At 37.4% G+C, this 18756-nt stretch overlaps 2 protein-coding genes across 2 annotated transcripts in view; one reads left to right on the top strand and one right to left on the bottom strand.

Moving 5' to 3' along the window:
* Positions 1–6940, bottom strand: part of LOC107088554 (serine incorporator 1-like) — a 13870-nt gene extending 6930 nt beyond the window's left edge. The window contains exons 1-7 of the mRNA XM_015380810.1: positions 6822–6940; positions 5938–6099; positions 3995–4182; positions 3821–3900; positions 3591–3728; positions 789–958; positions 456–546 (exon numbers count right to left, since the gene is read on the bottom strand). Of these exons, the coding sequence (XP_015236296.1) occupies positions 456–546; positions 789–958; positions 3591–3728; positions 3821–3900; positions 3995–4182; positions 5938–6099; positions 6822–6860 (868 nt within the window). The 5' untranslated portion in view covers positions 6861–6940. The remainder of the gene's footprint in view (positions 1–455; positions 547–788; positions 959–3590; positions 3729–3820; positions 3901–3994; positions 4183–5937; positions 6100–6821) is intronic.
* Positions 6941–11045: 4105 nt separating this feature from the next.
* On the top strand, positions 11046–14397 carry LOC107088515 (stathmin-like). The gene is made up of 5 exons (XM_015380738.1): positions 11046–11160; positions 13081–13124; positions 13442–13614; positions 13719–13910; positions 14006–14397. The coding sequence occupies exons 2-5, from the start codon at positions 13109–13111 to the stop codon at positions 14063–14065; spliced, it is 441 nt and encodes a 146-aa protein (XP_015236224.1). The 5' UTR covers positions 11046–11160; positions 13081–13108; the 3' UTR covers positions 14066–14397.
* The last annotated feature ends 4359 nt before the right edge of the window (positions 14398–18756 follow it).

Below are 18756 nucleotides of genomic sequence, written 5' to 3'. Positions count from 1 at the left end.
CTATGTTTTAAACATAATAAAAATACAGCGATTTATAAGAATGATAAACAGATGTTGACAGTACATATATCTCAGGACAGTATAAGTAAAGGACATAATTAAAGAAAACAGAAAACTAAAAATACATATTTATATTATTCACATGTCTAACATGCAAATGGCACTAAAACAAAAATCCTTCAGGAGGTTTGAAGAGGATGCAGAGAACTAAATGTTAAGTTTATCATATCTAGAGTTCTTTTTTTCACTAAGGAACTCTAGATCACACAATGTATATAAAATGGTATGGATACTAAAATTAGCTACAACTCTTTACCAATAAGACATTATGCTACAATAAAACTCACCTTTTTAAGCAAAAAGCTGCAGCACATTGACAAGCACATGTAGGAAACCATAAGCATGAGAATCGGTGTAAATAAAAATCTGAGGGATTGAGACTTCTGACTACTCACTTGGATTGTTGGTCATTGCAGACCAAGTCACATACATGGTATAAAGGGAAATGAGTGATGCCTGGAGGAGACCAGAGTGTGGCTGAGCTTTCTGTAACGAAGAAGACAAAAAAGAAAAGACTAACAAAATGCACAAACATTAAAATGACCAAATTATTTTAACTGGAAACTGGTAGGATTTATTTGCTTTGAAATAAAAGTTTAGAGGCAAAAACCCATTTTTGTCTCAGAGGTATCAAAGCTGCAGACACCATTTAAAAACACAAGCTAATTCACAAAGACAGAAGATTTAAAGTCCCTTCCTGAGGTCTAATAAACAAGCAGCTACTATACCTGTATCTTTGGTAGGATGGACACAACAGAAATGATGATGCAGAAGATGAGGTTGAGGCTGATGAAGGCTTTGTGCTCAGTGCAATCATCTGGCTGTGTGTAGTAAATGTAGAAAAGCACCACAGCGGAGAAAGCCAGTGCATAGTTGATCAACGTAAAAGTCAGGAGCCCTGAAATAAACACAGTGAGACGTAAACAAGTCAAATAAAGTTGCCTCTGGTTCACACATGCCAACGGTTTTATTTAGACACCAGCTAGAATTACTGGACATTTGCATAGTTTTTCCAAAGCAACAGTTTGCATAGAGGTTAAAAAAGGGATCTTTTGGTACAAAAGGATCAGTCAGAGGAAGGGTGCAAACATTTCCACAGGATTTTACATGACCAATGGCAGCCGGGTCACCAACAGCTGTTATAAATGTGGGACCATAAAAGGACAACCCTGAAATATTCAGCGAGGCTGCAGAGATACCTACAGCCACACTGAAGAGCCTGTAGGACAGTCAGAGTTTCTACGGTTTGCATTTTTCTCCTGTATTCTCCACACGACAGAAATAAATGCCTGAACACACCGAACGACTTTTTAATCCCCGATCTGATTTTTTTCCCACAGCGTATAGAGAGGCATCGACTAGACAGGGTGGGCAGATCTGTACATAATTTTTTCAGTTCTGTCTCTGTGCAACATAAATGAAAACAATTTCCCACATTTTACTTGGACAGATTATGAAAAAAAAAAAAAAAAACACTATTTTATGACTTAAGGAGTCTGTGCAGCATCTCAAACCTGAACATATAGAGTATGTTCATATGCCTACATTAAACACAGAAAAGAAAAACACAGCAATAACAGTTGTGGGATGGTTTATATGCTGATTGAGGTCTCTCAGAGAGAGACCTGGGAAGTTTTTTTGTTCCATGAAGAGGTGAGAGATATGCTGCTCTTAGCTGCACCGTCTGTCCCTCGTAATTTCGTTTTCTGTGAGGCTCATAGGAGTATTTTGTCCTCCTGAAGTTACTTTTTTCCGAGAATAACAAACTGAACTTTCTGTCTGTTGTTTTTACAAACCTGACAAGGGATCACTACTTTTTCAGTTTTTCAGTTCTCCTGAATCCCCATCATGAGTATTCTTTTTTTAATGTTTCATTGATTGTTTTTGCACAAGTCTGTCCCGCTTACTATATACTGTAGGCAATGCGTGACTCCAAAACTGACTGTTTTCCCGTGCGATTTACAGATTTTATTTTTTAATTCCCACAAAGCGGATGTGTTTTACTTTGTAATGGCGTCTCTTTTCCAGTCAGACCCATGAAATTGCAGCTGAATTGCTGCATAGTTTGACTAAAATCGAACTGGGGTCTCTCTCGGTGGGAGTCCCCTTGCATAAAACTGTGTCAGGTCTGATCATCTGCACTGACTTTCAATGAGCGCTAAACACTATGACCTCGTCCAACACGATTTTCTTTTAGATCGGACGCAAAATCGGATTGGGTGTGTTCTGGCCTTAAGGAGGAGAGTTTAAAGACACGTTTACACTCCTCTGGGGGAACATACACACCTAACACTTTTTCTTTAGTTAGGAATGAAGTTTTTTGCCAAGAGCAATAAAATACACATTGTTACAAATACCAGCCAGTGTAAGAGCAAAAGATTCTAGGTTATGGAAGAAAAATCAAGATGTAGAGGGCTTTCTTTTTTCTAGCATTACATCAGGTCTAAGCATTCATCCAAATCAGTTAAAAATGACTTCAAAAAAGGAAGGATTCATTCTTTTAATGGCTTATCCAGAGCACAGAGACAAAACAAACCAGAACAACTAAAATAAAATAAGAAGTCACTTTGACAGAGTAGTGAGCTAGAGGTTTGATCACAGTCTGATAGATTTAGAAAAAAAACTTTGAAAGGATCTGAAAGTAGCTTGTCTAGATATTGGATGCTGGTAGAGTCTCACAAAGCAAGATTGAATGATGAAACTCACTTAACAAAGATTTAGTTCAAGGTTGTGGAAACTTATGCTACATGTCTTATTCTTTATTTATTATTCATTCATGTTTGTTTTATTTTAAGTTCACTTTTTTCAGCTTAATTTTACAATAAGAAATTAAAATTGGAAAAAGCTTTGAATTATTCATTATCGTCAATTTTTTATTTATTTTTTTACTCAAAAACCCTACTGGTATTTTATGCATCTATGCAAACTACTTAAAGCCACAGTGGATAATCTGCATACTTCTTTCTGAGACGGAAATCAAATTGAGCAGCAAAAGAAGACAAAAAAAAATTTGAAAGAACAGATCTTCTGTATTAAAAGAAAAATACACCAATGAATCCAAAAATTAAAAAAAAAATCAGTTGTTGTCGTAATAGTAGATTTGGTCAAAATTACTTAATGTTCTTGTTTTCAGAGTTTAAAGGACAAAACCTGCAGCAGACACATTGAAGCCTCCTCCAACAACTTCCTCATAGAGACTGGAGTTTTCCTTTTGTGTTTAAATAAAGTTCTTTCTGTACTTACCCTAATTTTTTTGCTTTATTATCATTAATACCATTCAAAGTCTTCTTCAAAGTTGATATGCAACTGTCACTCTGCTCATATTATGCATGTATTTCTTTTTATTTTAACCTCTGTCGTTTTAATCTATACAATATACTTCAGAACTCTGCAACATACCCCCCCCTTTGTTTTCTGTTTCTCAGGTAAGAACCCCTAACAAATGGGACAGAAGATTTTGATAACAACCCATAACCAAATGTGAAGCTTAGAGTCGAGGATTTGTTTAATGCATCGTTTCAAAACTTTACCTGCAAACCAGCATTTGTTCTGAGTTTCTTCGGCATTTCCAACCCAGATCTTATTCCAGGAATGGGCGAAGTCTATCAGGAGAATAAGCTGAATCAAAATAAAGATGAAGGACCCGGTGACTCCGAAGTAAAACCACACTGTCAAAGAAAACATACGTTTATCATTCAGACATCTTAACACACATCTTAAACAATGTGTGTAGAAATTCAAACACAGAAAGTGTTGGTACCGGTATGAAAGGTTCCATCTGGGATGAAAAATGCTCCGACCGTGATCCCAACCAGGATGAGGAATTTAAAGAACCAGAAACTGGAAAATAATGAATTCACATTCATAACTGGACAATGAGCACACCAAAGTATTATAGCACTGATGTGTTATCTCCTCCAGCGTTTTCTCTTACCCATTTTGAATCGCGGCTCGTGGGTCTCGGCTGTTTCGGACACGAATCATTATCATCGAAAACAGAAAGAAGAAGCAGGCCATGGCGAAGCACATGCGATACACAGATTTGTAGCCCACGATGACATCACACTTGACCTGATTTTCAATACCAAATACGGTCGTTCCTCCCTGGCAAAATCCTGGGATCTACAAAAAGAAAAAAAAAATTTGGGAAAAATATAAGCCCATACTAGTGCACAAAAAAACACCAGTAACCCTGCTCTTTAAATTAAATACAGCTCATGCAAAATCCTTCCTTCCCCTTATAGGGGTGGGGGGTGGGTAGGGGGGGGAGTACTGGGCTGCTCCAGGCTCACCGGGTCGGGTTCTGTCGCTTCGTCCCCCACTGGCTCCCTGCCCCCGTCTGCCGGAGTTCCCGGACCAGCCCAGCAGCTTATGGCTGGGTTTGAGTGCCTGGGGTGTTTTGACTATATGCTGCACTGTAGTCGACCAAAAAATTTTACAATTTTTTTAGGTATGAAAAGAGGACATCTGCTCAGCCTACCATTTCAATGAGTGCTTGTTGCTATGATGAGTCTTTGCAGCTTTACTTGTTTAAACCAACCAATCAGCACACAGCTCATCTAAATATTCATGCACATACCAGAAAAGGAAGAAAACCTGTTGTTTCATTCTAGGGCAGGGGTCTTCAACATTGTCCAGGCCAAGGACCCCTAAACTGATGGCGAGATGGAGCGGTGACCCCTAATTATATATATCTTGTATGAAATAGTGTTATGTCAAACTAGTCCTATAGTCACTCTATTACAGATGGTGTCATGTAATGAAAGTAATTTCACCCTGGGATTATTAAAGTATTTCTTATCCTGATATTCCGTACATGGGACAGGTACTGTGAATGAAACGGTGCCCAGCTTGAAAGAGCTCCCGTGTGTCGCTGAATGTGTGCATTGATGACTGAAAGACATCTTCTGTCTCCACTTATCTGTTTACTACACTGTGTTGAATTCATGTTAATGTGGATTTAAAGACGTCTCAGGGGAAAAAATTGCAGGGGGAATATAAAAAAAAAAAAAAGTCTAATCAATCAAATTTTTTGCGACCCCCATGCTGTACCTCCATGGACCCCCTGTTGAAGACCTCTGTTCTAGGGCTTTTAACCAGGCCTGCATTAGGGCTCATAGAACAGCAAATATACCATTTTCAGCCCAGCCAATGTTACACACCATATTCAGTAAATATTGATAATATTTGATTAGTGTTTTATTTACTCTTTTGAAATCAGGACCAGAGTAGAAAAAAGCCTGAATTTAAACTCTAACTCTTACACCTTTTAAATGTAGTCTTTAAAAATGTTGAGCCTTACTACCAATCATGCTTAGTTTGGCTGTGTTAGGTTTCTTTTCTTCTGCCTACTTTCCCCAGAATTACAAGTGGTTCTAGATTAGAGTTCTGTGGAATTATTAGCCCCTTCGACCCTAAATGGCTAAGTGCAGGAATGGCTTGGGACAGGGACCTCTAAAGCTCAAAGAGACCACCTTCTGCCAGGCGATATGATAGAACATACAGCAAGAGAGAGAACAGAAAGAGATTTCAATCTCAAGGGACTTCCTGGTTAAATAAGGCTTAAATTAAAAAAAAAAGAGCCATCATGAATAAGAAAAGACTTTTCCTTCCACTTCACAGCTCTGCAGTATTTTATCCGTCTATCACAAAATTCCCAGATAAAGTCCATTAAAGTTTGCAACGTGACGAATATGGTATATGATAAGCTCAGCTTCCAATCATTTGGCAATTAGGACTCCCATTTAAACAGAATACAGCATGTCACCAAAAATCCAAAGCAGATTTGAATCATGATGCATTTTAGGAAGTTGTGTAATCAACATTGTGAAGTAAATTACTAATTATTAGAACATGGTGGCGATAGGAGGAGCTCACTTTGCGGAGTTGTGTTTCCATTCCAGGCAGGATCATGATGACTGATACCATAGTTCCCAGAAGCAGAAAGAAAGAGAAAACCAGACGGGTGATGGTGGAGCTATTGGAGGACGGACAGCAACCACACAGCAGGCATGGCGCTGAGCCACACAGACAGGAGGCCTGGGGATAAATACAGAGAATGATGGACGGTTATAATAAAATAAGAATCAGTCAACAGCAGGTGCATGCTGCTTAAATAGGCCAAGTGGTACCATAAACAAGTTCTATTTGGAAATACTTTTCCAGTAAATAATTAAACCAGACTGTCATTTTCCACTGCATAAGATCCCATAAAAAACACATAACATAAAAAAAATGTTAGAAACAAATTAGAATAGCTTTTTCAAATAAACATACATTGTACTAATCCTTTTTGTCAAAGTTAATTAAATCTAAAGAAAGCTATCAGATTATTACCTACTTTCTTGTCGAACTTGATAGAACTGACTAATACCGTCGGTTGCTGCTCTTTCTTTAGAGAAATATTTTCATTAAAGCGGGTAAAACTTGATCTATTTCAATGTGTAAAATAAAATTAAGTATGAGGTAACGTTCAGGTAACTATGTCCGCTCAGTTCGGACACTTCCTCGGTCTTTATTAATAAATGCTGACATTACCTTGCCAAACAGCATCTGTTTCAATGTATTCGAGCTGTAAAGTCGAACTAAGATATGATTTAACCTGTTAAATAACTAGTTTCTGTGTCAGGTTAACGTTAGCCATAGCTGTCAGATAGAACCAACAGGTAACGTTAGCATCAGTTTCTGTCGACCGCTGAGAATAAAATATTCTTATTTGAAATTTGAGATAAACAAATAAATATCTATAAGCAGAGACTCACGCAGCTGGCCAAGGAGCACAAAGCCATACAGGCCCCCATTTTTCCACATTAAACAGCCGAAAGGATGGGGTTGTGTCGCTTCTTCCTCAGCCTTCCTTGGACTAATGCGAGAAAACTTCTTCTTCTTTTGTTTTATGGCGGATCGCATGGTAAGGTGCATAGCGCCACCTACTGTACACGAGTGTGTAGTAACAGACTCATATCCCCCTACATTGTTATTTTTATTTTTTATTACGAAGAAAAATAAACAATGCTTCCCTTACTGAACAAATGTTCTCTATACTTTCTTCTGTTCCCAATTTTCCTTTTAGACTCCATTCCTAAATGCGAGAATGACCAGGAGTGTTTTGCATTTCAAAGAAAAGTTTTAAGAGACTCCAGATCAAAATCCAACAATCCTGCACTTCTATAGAGCTGTTGCTCTCAAACGAATTTAATTTAAACACACTCTAATTAAACTCAAATTAATAGCAAAATAGTAATAATTAATCAAAACTGATTAGTAAATAGTTTAATAAAATAATTTTCTATCTTTAAACTGTTGGAAATTTTTGTTTAATTAAAGCTGCATGCATTTTTGTGTATTTCTTTTTATCAGGACTCGACATCTAAAGCCAGCATTTTTCTTTCACATAAGATTGAAGATTCTGTGAACATATCATTTCAAGTCCTGACACATTTGATCATTGAAATGAGGCCTTAAGCTTTTCTAAAATGTGATTATGCTGTAAACTACACCAGTCCATAGAGGCTCTGGCTTTATGTTAGTTCCATCTTAGAAACTCACACGAAGAGAAAAGACAATTAGAAGAAATTTATTGACACAATTTTATTTTGTCTTTGGTGCACAGACCTTGGCAGGAAACATAGCGCTGAATTTTGATAGATATGGATGAACAGGAGCAAAGTATAGGGCTGTTTTCCCCCAGGCCTGAAACTAGTGGTGGAGTGGAGATAGAGGAAGTTGGTCAGTCTGTAGACTGCTGGTTAGCGAGACGGTATGCTGAGCTTTATGGGGAGATCCAGTGGATTGCGTGAGCTGATACAAGAGCTTCACTCAGGGACCTGGAAGATAGAAGTCCAGTTGGATAACACAGGTTGAGAGAACCTGTCCATGATGAGCAAGCATAAAGCGACAGTGGAGAGAAAAAACTCCCCGTTGGAAAGAAACCTCTGGCAGAACCAGGCTCAACATGGCGGTCTTCTGCCGTTGAGATGAGACAGGGAACGCAGAAAGAGTCCGGGAGGAATGACACTCTGAAGAAGCTTTAGCTACGATGGTGGAGGAGGGGCTGGAGGTGGGTTGAAACGAAGTCATCTGAATGAAGTCACACAGCGCATCCGCCGCCTGCGCACAGGAGCAGAAAAGTGCGGATCGGAGGCCTTTTAAGATGAACTTTTGATGCCGATTGGCTTTCTTGGAGGTGTGGTTCAAAGCTGATTGGCTGTGTCGCAGGTGGATGTAGGAGAGCAATCAGTTTCTTCAGTTGAACTTCCGCCTAGGCTCCATTTTTCATTGTCCTGCTGGAAAGTAAACTAACATCTCAGACTGAAAAGGGCTGAGTAAATTGTGGCCTGTAACGGGGTGTCTTGTTTTCTCACTTTTGTATGTGTTTTGTTTCATCCATCTTCCCATAAACTCTGAGAAGCTTCCTTGCAAAACAAAGACACCCTCTTTCAGGCACCTCATAAGCCCTGATTTTTTTTAAAACAGCCTCTGATCTCACAGAACAAGAAATGTAAAGCTTTAGGATACATCTATGATTAAAAAAAAAAAAGGTGCATTATGCTCAAAAGTTACACCAGATTTAGTAAAAAACAAAAAACAAAAAAAGAAAAACATCTTTGCTGGTGGCTGGGCCGACCCATGTTGCTGCACACCTGAGAACATTTCTCATTCAAGGTGACTAGCTTGTATATAAGGGGGGAAGGATCATCTCTCTTCACTGGATGATTATCCCTGGTGGTATTCCAGCCAAAGAGACACGAAAATAAGAAAGTTGAAATTTGTGTTCTTGGGAATCTCTTTAATGTGGACTCTGTTATGGTTCCAGACAATCAGTGAACCTCAGTTTGTCTCTGATGAAAAAGTCCTGCATGACGTCTCTTGCATGTACCAACACTCCAATCTCACTCACATTTTCTTCTGAGGTACAGCCTGCAAAGCATGCTGAATCAAAACCATACACATCCATGCTACTTCCCCTTCATCTAAACCAATCAGTTATCAAGCAACTCCTTCCTGATGAGTCTACTCTCTCCCCTCATACCAACCAGAAAGTTTATCTGACTCTTCCTGCAATTCTCCAAGCCTCCAGATTCTTGTTGCTTTGGTAAAAAAAAATTACTGGTTCTCTGTGTGATTCTGCATGCGGGTCATAAAACTACAAACCAACATGACAGCAGCTTCTCCAGAGCTATCACTCCTGCTTCAACTAACTATAGAACTATAGAATCTCAATAAAGCATATCTAAATTAAGCAAATTGTGAAAAAAAATATGGAATTGCATATGTAGTCTAAATTTAAAGATTCTGTGCGTGTGTCAGCCTTTGCCAAAGTAAAACTGAGAAGAGCCCTTTTATTGTCCTTATGTCCACAGACAGATGGGCAACACAAGTCTGAAACTTGCCATCTGTCCTTTCTTCTAAACTTCCCAGGAGCTCTGAGTCTGTTGTTCAAAGCTGCTAACAAAGGAACGCCTGTCAGGTACTGGCAGAATCCCTAAAATCTAGTTGATTTTCTAACATTTCCTAACCACAGAGATTTGACTCTTACTCTCTTATTAATTTTTTGGGGCCTCTTTGAGCAGTTGGAGTTGCAGGGGTACTGAAGCCTGTCACAGCTGTGAACAGAGCACAGCAGGGGACAACCTAGATAGGTCATCAGTACATCAAAGGGGAAATTCAAGGAAACACAAAGTAAATGTAAACTCTACAGAAAGTTATTATAAGCCTGTGGTGATTTGTTCACTTATATGCCTTTCAAGGTGATTTTAAACTGCCATTACAAAATCTAATGTAAAAATAGTGCACTGCACAACCACTTCATAGTTCTTGGGCTATTCCATACATGACTGCAAGTCCTCTGTAATCACCTTTCTTTTGACAGTAGCAGATAACTCAGCTGTCAGCAGCTAATGCTGGCTTCTCTGTTTGTGGAAACAGTCCAGTTTCACTCTCACATCGTCACACTTTGATTAACCATTTTGTTTCAGGGATAAACCCCCTTTTTTTTTCTTTTTACTGTAGCTAAACATATATTAAGCAAAAAATATATTTTTGATAATTGTTTTTTTTTTTTTTTGCTGGGATTTGGTGAGGTAGAATTGTGGCTGGTGATATTCTAATATTTTTCTCCCATGAAATGGTTATATTAAAGAAAAATTAAATAAAATTTAGATTAAAAAATATATGTTGAAGAAAATGGACTCCATTGAAATAATGTGCATTTGGAGTAAGAAGAAAAATTGTCCGGGAAGCCAGTATATCTAAATGAAGTGTATCATCCCACTTAAAGCATTAAAACATCCCTACAGAATTACTCCAGGCAGCTACATGTTTTTACAAAATGGGCCATGATTTATTTGCATCACTGCATACTGTCAACAGTGTGATTTAGAGAAACAAAATCCACAATTCAAATACATTTAGACAAACATTTAGACAAACCTGGATACAAACACACATACACAGTAAAAAAACAAAGAACAAATGCTGTATATCATCAGGATGTAGATTTAAACAAAGAGACACAGGGCAAACAACTTTTTTACTCAGTTACATATAAGATATTTTAGATATACCAATTAATCCTAGATGCATGCTTTAAACCATGAGTGGGTGCTAAAATACCTGTAGAAAAGCACACCTTAATGGTAAAAACAGGCAGACTCCATGAAAAAAGTTACATAACTTTACATAACATTGTTATGTTACATAATAACATAACAATTTATGTGTTTTTTTTACACATAAATTACCTCTTATGTAAAATCTAGAAGCTACATCAAAGTAGCAATTTCATTTGGACCACTGTATGGAAATATATAAAATAAAGACGTACTTAACTTCATAAAGATTTGTTAATTTAATATATTAAATTGCTCCAACTGAGGAAAACATGGATAAACCGTTTTATGCAGCACTACTTCCTACTGGCGCGCTCCGATTTGTAAAAGCTTCGGTGATTGGCTGGTTTCGACCAATGAGATCACGTCTACCGCAGTGACGTTGTAGATGCTTTGTGCGCGAAGGTGCAGAAGTTGGCGGTTTGAATAGAGACAGCACAAGAGGTGAAAAAGAAGGTTCGTTGTTTTTCAAGTCGAGCTGCACTTGACGGTGAGAACAGTTTCTCTCATTTCAGTATCTACTTCAGTCAATGAGCGCCCAAAGACGCTTTGGGAGCGTTAATACTCGTTGTTCACCGTTTATTCTGGCTTTTATTAAGCGTTTATAAACTAACTTTATAAATGTAAGGAAATTGAAACGGTAATGGCTTCCATTAAAAAAAAAAAAAGGTTTTCCAGGACATGAAGAAAAACTACACTGTAAAAAGCTTGAGCATTTTTTTCATGTTATGGTGGTATCTAACCGTGTAAAGTCAATTAGCTAATTTACACAAACATTGACTCAGACACGTGCTGTTTTTGTTCCACTTAATGTTCTGCGTTTCTCATGTTTTTATTTGTGTAATTACATTTCGTAGACTCGGCGCCTTCATTATTTGTTGCCTTGCAATTGTGTGCAGGTGTAGTATCATACATTTGTGTATTCCAGGTATTACAAATACTGTGTCAAGCCCCCCCCCCCCTCCTTCTATACACACAACAAAATCTGCAGCCAGTTCTGCTGCACCTCCCCGCCATTTTTGCACGAAAAAAACTGTGCAGCCTCTAGCTGCTGCTGCTCAGCTTTTAACCCCCTTTCTCTCACGTGAAGCAACTTTGTGCTGTGCGCAAATAGCAGATTGAGGCGTTAAACGATGGAAAGCCAGTTGTGACTGCTGATACTACCATGCCCTGACTGTAACTTGTACATGTTTGTCATTTTTATTATGTCTCTTTATGTTAATTTGGACTCCACCTCAGTAGCTCTATAAAACTCATAGATTCCCTTACTCAGCTTTGGGTTTTGATACGGAAATGTATTTTTTTTTTTTCTTTATTAGGGACACCTAAATATTTAAATATTGCATAAAGCTTTTCTAATTAAAGCCCAGAGGTATTTCTTTTTTACTTTAAGAAGTAAATAGCCAAACATATTTAGAAGGGAAATATCCGTTCTTGTTCAACAGTGAGGAAATGTATGCATTTCAGTTGCAACGTGAACAGGTACATGGAAGCCTATGAGGGAAAAAAAATGGAAATAACTCATTTCAAAAAGTTAAAATAACTACAGTGAAGGAAAAAAAACACATTTGAGAAATCTGTGAAGTTAATACAAAATATATATAAGCATTCCATTATAAAAGAGAAATTACAGAAAAATCATAATAAATTTTATGTTGTTGCAAGTAGCTGCAAACATTTTCCCATAAAAGTGATAAACGTGATTAATACCGTTTCTGATAATTAGCCTCTGAGAGAGAAAGGTAAGTATATAAGTTATACATGTTCAACCAACTTTATAATCTTATATCAGAGTAGTGCATCAGGACTTAACATCAGTTATCACAGTTTATCTTGAAAAAAATAAAATAGAACACTTCTATCCATTAATACTTCAATTATAAACAATTTAATGAGTTGTTAAAGATATGTTAGATTTTTACTAATATGAGTTTTTGTTGAAATTTAAGTAGTAAAAATTAACTGAAAAATCACTTTTTGTTAGAAGACCAAGTTCATCACCATTAGAAGCCTGCCTGGTCCGAATATATTTATTAAAACAAAACCATTTAGCTATAATATTCGGGGGGGGAAAAACAACAAAAAAGGTGAACGAGTATATATAGCCACCAGCACCAAAAATAAATAACATGAATGACTCTTCTTACTACTCAGATAAGTAACCAAAGCAGGGTATCAGACTGTTTATGTATTTTATTTATTTTCCCCATGTAAATGTTTACTGATAGGGTTGCACTCTAGCTCCCTCTACTGGCGTACTTTCATTGGTCTAAAGTTAGAAAGGTGTGCATACTTTACTGTCTCCTTAAAATAAAGCCTTGTTTTAAGTAAAATGCAGAGTTTTTTAGTGCTTACATTCAAGTGGATAAGAGAGTACTAATTTCTGTTGCTTTGTCTTCCTTTTCCGCAGGCGATTAAAAGACAATCTTTCTGCAGAAATGGATACCACCGATGGTAAGTCTAAAAGTTGCATCATGACCAGCATTTACAGATCACCAACATAAAAAAATAAAATAAAAAAAAACTATTTCTGAAAAATTGTTTTTGAGGTTTTTATGCCAAATCTGAATTTAGGAATGAAGGCCTTTTCTCATTTCATATAGTTTGGCTGCACAAAGTTTTGATAATCTGTCAGTTGGTAAACAAATAAAGTAAAACTTTATTTGAAATGTAAATGGGTTCACGTTGTATTATAATTCTTAAATAACAAATGTGCTATAATTAGATCACCACTGAATTAAAAAACAGTAAATGGGATTCCTGTTTTACAGACATTCTAGTAAAGGAGCTGAGCAAGCGTGCGTCAGGCCAGGCATTTGAGGTCATCCTCAGCCCCTCCACTCCTGATGCCAAGGTGGAGTTCCCATTGTCTCCCAACAAGAAAAGGGAAACTTCTCTTGATGAAATTAAGAAGAAACTGGAAGCTGCAGACTTGAGACGCAGGGTATCTGAAATAAATACAACATAAATGGCTAATAGTAAAGAAAATATTTTAGCCATCATAATTTCTTATCTAAACACAAAGGGCTTCTTCTCTCTTCCCATTAGAGCCACGAGGCCGAAGTTCTCAAACATTTGGCTGAGAAACGAGAGCATGAGAAGGAGGTGATCCAGAAGGCCATCGAAGAAAGCTGCAACTTCAGCAAGCAGACACAGGAGAAACTCAACCAGAAAATTGAGGCGAACAAAGAGAACCGCTCTGCTCGCATGGCAGCTCTCAACGAGAAATTCAAGGAGAAGGTAAGCTCCTCAATCTCTGTCCAGATATTTTCTTGTATATTTATCCAAAAATGAAAAATTTAATGTTAATGTTGTTGTTTTGAAATGTTCACTAGGATAAGAAGCTTCAGGAGGTGAGGAAGAACAAGGAGGCAATAAAAGGAACTGAGAACTAACCTGTTTGTGCTCCTGGTAACGGTTCTAATGTGTCCAAAGATGTAAGCTATCTATCAGAAAACCTTCTAAAATCATAGTAAGGCTAGGTGTCATGATGCTGTAGACTGTTCTGGTTAGTGTTATATTTGCTCTGTTGTTTCTTTTCCACCGGAGTTCTGTTTGGCAGCTGAGTTTTTTTTAAATAAAGGTTTGTAATAAATTGGTTGTCATATTTACCAATACAAAAAGAAAAAAAAAAAAAAACGTTTCAGATTTTTCCAGATTGTTGACTATGCTGTATATCTTAACTGACTGTTTAATACAATGATTAAACTTAGATTCATTTCTAAAAGTTTGGACTCTTCTGTTTGTGTTATCCCCCCCCCCCCCCCCCCCATTAAATTTCAGCACGTTGAAATGTCTCCATTAGGGGAGGGCTGTTGGAAATCAATTGAAAACAGGACTAACATTCCAGAGGTTCTTGCTCCTGTCAGTTTTGGGTTTATTTTCTATTACTGATTTCAAGGCTAGAAGCTAATTCTGCCTGACAAACTTTCTGAAAGAACTGGAGCTGTCTTGTTATCTTTGTAATGTTTAGATAACATTGGCTATTCACATGAATCATAATGTTTGATGAGATAAATATATATATATATATATATACTTAATCACAAATTCTACTTAATGGCTGCCAGAGGAGGTTGTTTCAAGATACAAAAAACAGTAATGGTCACACAACCATATATAGAGGCTTTGGTCCTGGAGGTGGTTGTCATAGGTTCGAGTCCTGGCCTAATGATCTTTGCGACACATCTTCCCCCCCAAGCACATTTGCTGTCTGTCTAATTTCAAAAATAACTGCAAATAGTACCTTAAAATGATAATAATCCAGTAAGGTGCAAAATAAGAAATTTCTAACATCAAGGCAGCTAACAGTGAACTCAGTAACATATTTAGATATCTGCAGCATCAGGTGCTGGATGAATGTGTGTGTTTTAATTACATTTTTACAAATTACTTCTATTAAAAGACAATACCTTTATTCAACCTAATAGGTTTGATATTTATAAACTGGTTTTCAAATTACCCTGTGATACATTTATAGTAAATTTGATTAAAAGAAAAAAATAAAAGGGAACAGACTATTTAATCCAGAAGAACTTTAGATTGAGCCCTCTCTTTTGACAGAATCAGAAGGGTTCATTATCGAAAGGATGCCCAATGCTACTTAGTCTTCAGGAATGCTCAAAACTTTACTTTGTCAATACTGACACCGTGTGGCCATCATATATTAATCCTTTTTTTTTTCTTTTTAAATGAGCAAAAGCTTCTAAATAATGAATGGTTTGCTCATGGATAATTTCAGCATGTGTTAACCCTAAAGACTTTCCAGGCCTTTGCTCTGTGGGGAATTTGTAATAATGGATAACACAACAAAGTGTATGGAGATTTTTTTTTCAGTCTTTAATTTGTTAATAGATTCTCCAAAAAACATTACTCTGCTAATCCCACTGATGTTTTTACAGCAATAATTCTAATGTTTTACATTTGCTACAATCTATGAGATAGAATTGAAAAACGTTTAATCCAAATTGACAGACCTATGAGAATATTTACATAACGTTGTTTTAAAAGCAGAGTTATAACATCTCTGTTAAAATATTCAAGTGGGTTGGTTTATTTGGCAGCCATGAGTTTTGAATTATTTCTCAGATTCACCTAGAAAACTTAATGGACATTTTGACCTGATGCCTAAAATTAAACCAAAATCACTGAACAATATTAGTTTATAACTGTTTGTAACTAGGTCATCATTGGGAAAAACAACACATAGGCAGAACCTGATTAGCTTGATCTGCCATGTTTGAGGTTTTATGTGTTTATATCTGTTAAATTCTAGCTCAGGCTTGCAGTCAGAGACACACCTGTACCCTGAGTTGAAACAGTCCCATGAGATTCCAGCTGTTGTCTGTGTGGCCTTAATTAATTTTATAAACGCTTTTTATGTTTTTCTTAATTTACCTATTTGAGAATTTTATTTTCCCCCTATTGTCAGAGTTTTGATTTATAAAACGTTCATTACTGTGTATGACCTTAGCTGTTTGTTGCTATCACTGATAAAATGTGTAAAAGGCTTTAAAAATGTATCACATTTGCATACCCTCACACTAAACAAATGTAGCACTCAGATTTTTAATTCAGGCACATTTAGTAATCTATTTATCGTTTCCCACGTACCTGGGGTCTGGTGACAGAGGCAACAGCTCCAGGAGGAAACCCCAGACTCTCCCAAGCAGCACCCTTCAGCTTCTTCTAGAACAGGGATCTGCGGGGATCTCTCCAGAGTTAAGCTAAACAAGTCATTTAGAGACACAAATATAAAGTCACATTATGATAAAAAAACAACATATTGTTAAATATCTGCTGTAGGAAATATGTTGGAATTTTAAACAGCCAAAAATGTATTTGTATTTGAGGCTTTAAAACCAAGGGAAACATAAGTCATTTTATTAAAAGGAAGCTTGGATTTTCTTCTACTGTACCTGGAGAGAACCCACACAGGGAGAACATGCAACCTCCACATCTGTAATTACAAAGTTTGCAAACTGGGTTGGTATTGCTGTAATGCTTAACAAACCTTAACGCCATGCTTCTCTGTCACGTAAGAAATTGTTGGACTCATCAAGCCAGAATGTCTCATGGTCCAATTATTTCTATGCTTACAATCCATGTCAGTCCATGTGTTTAGGGAATATACACTGTGTAGAAATATTTCTAAATTTCACAAACAATAGGGTATTGTCAGTCAGAGGGGGTAAAAACAAAGGAAGCGTTATAGCTCAACACAAAACAAGGAAGAGCACAGGCAAGTGATTTCAGCACGCCGACCAACCATTGCTTGTTTTAGTGACTAAAGAATGTTTTTACTGGGATCTGAAAATGCCCAACAAAGTTGCAAAAGCTTGCTAAAGCAGCACTACACTTGGAAAAACAGCCTTTTCCTACACCAGGGACGTATTCACATTTTGTCATATTATAGCCATAAACCTTAATGTACTTTACTAAGAATATATCTATTCAAATCACACAAAATAGCTAATTTTTGTTAACTAGTTGAAAGCCATACACTGTTTTTAACAAAGAAAATTGGAGAACATGTGAACTGTGGACAGACAGACAGACAGACAGAAAATAAATATATGATAGATAGATAGATGATAGATAGATAGATAGATAGATAGATAGATAGATAGATAGATAGATAGATAGATAGATAGATAGATAGATAATAGATAGATGATAAATAGATAGGTGATTCATAGATGGATGATAGATAGATGGATAGATAGATAAAAAACGATGATGAAAGCAATAAGGACAATACTTGCTGAAAGATACTGAATGAAAGTGACCATTTAACCCTTGTTGTTGTGGGTGTTGGTTTCCAAGCAACAGTACAGGAGACCAATCACCATGGCTGCAGGTGAGATGTCCACACGTGGAAAAAGGAACAAAGACATGTGTAAAGTTCAGGGTTATATAAAAGTCTGTAAGGTGATGCCAGTAAACAAAACTCAGAATTTACATATATTTGTGAAAGTGGCATTACGAAACACGATCCTATATATTTATCTTACTGTAAGACCTGTGTAATAAAGTTTAGAATACTGAGGACTAAATAATAAGCAGTAAACAGTATCACTGATTAGGATCAATACAGTAATATCAGCACCCAGGCGCATTGAGACAGAGTAGCAGTGGGTGTATGAGTGAAAGACAGTGGAAGTCTACTAGGGCAGAAGTGAACCGTGATTGGTTGACATAGAAGCAGAGGGGAACAACGTGCACGCTGATTGGTTGGAAAGGCTTTCCGTCAGAGCTGGTTTCCTCCAGCAGACGAGCTGCGGCCGCCGCTGCCTTAGTGACGGTTATCTTCTGCCAGTCCGGCCCATCAAATAATGATATCCATGCTCTGCACGGCTCTACTTATTTCATCGACGGACACACCTGACTCTTCCTACTGATTCTCTCCCGGAAAGGTAGTTTTTTCCTCGTTTCTTCTGTGCGACCTGATGGTTTGTAGCATCAATGGTATCTCGCCGCTTAATATCAGACAGCATACCGAGAGAGAAGCGCCTGGAAGGCATAACCCGGACGGCTTTTTAACGCTATTCAGCGACTATCGTGATGTTAATAAACGTAGAAAAGGCATCATCAGAGAAAGCACTAAGCCAAGCGTTGATCTTAGATTAGACTGGAAATTTAGTTTCCGATTATTTCAATTTAAAAAACCGCGGATCAGGTGCAGATCAGCTCCCAGCAGCAACAGGCCCATTTAGGCCCGGTTTTAATTCGCTCAACCCACATAAATTCGTCTCATTTTGTAGTCGACGTTGTTTGTTCTCCCTCATCTATTAATATTTTAAAGGATGTGAGAGCTTTCTGGACGCTGAAGGGCGTGGAGCTGTGATGGAGCTATGTTACGTAATCCTCCATTCATCTGTCACGCCTCTCCTCCTCATCCTCTGCACATGTTCATCTCTCTGAGGCTGATCTGCGCAGGGAAGGGAAGCATACAAATGGGATCAATAGCAGACATGTTGGATGTATGGATTCAAAATCGAATTGCTAGACCTTCATTAAAGGCGAACTGGACATGGATGCACAGATAACATAATGCATTTTACAACTTCAGCCCTGTTTTAAAACG

This window comes from Cyprinodon variegatus, unplaced genomic scaffold (assembly GCF_000732505.1).
Source record: "Cyprinodon variegatus isolate N-32 unplaced genomic scaffold, C_variegatus-1.0 Scaffold221, whole genome shotgun sequence".
Classification (NCBI taxonomy): Eukaryota; Metazoa; Chordata; class Actinopteri; order Cyprinodontiformes; family Cyprinodontidae; genus Cyprinodon; species Cyprinodon variegatus.
Note: the sequence above shows the minus strand (reverse complement) of the source record. Positions and strands in the feature narration are given on the sequence as shown.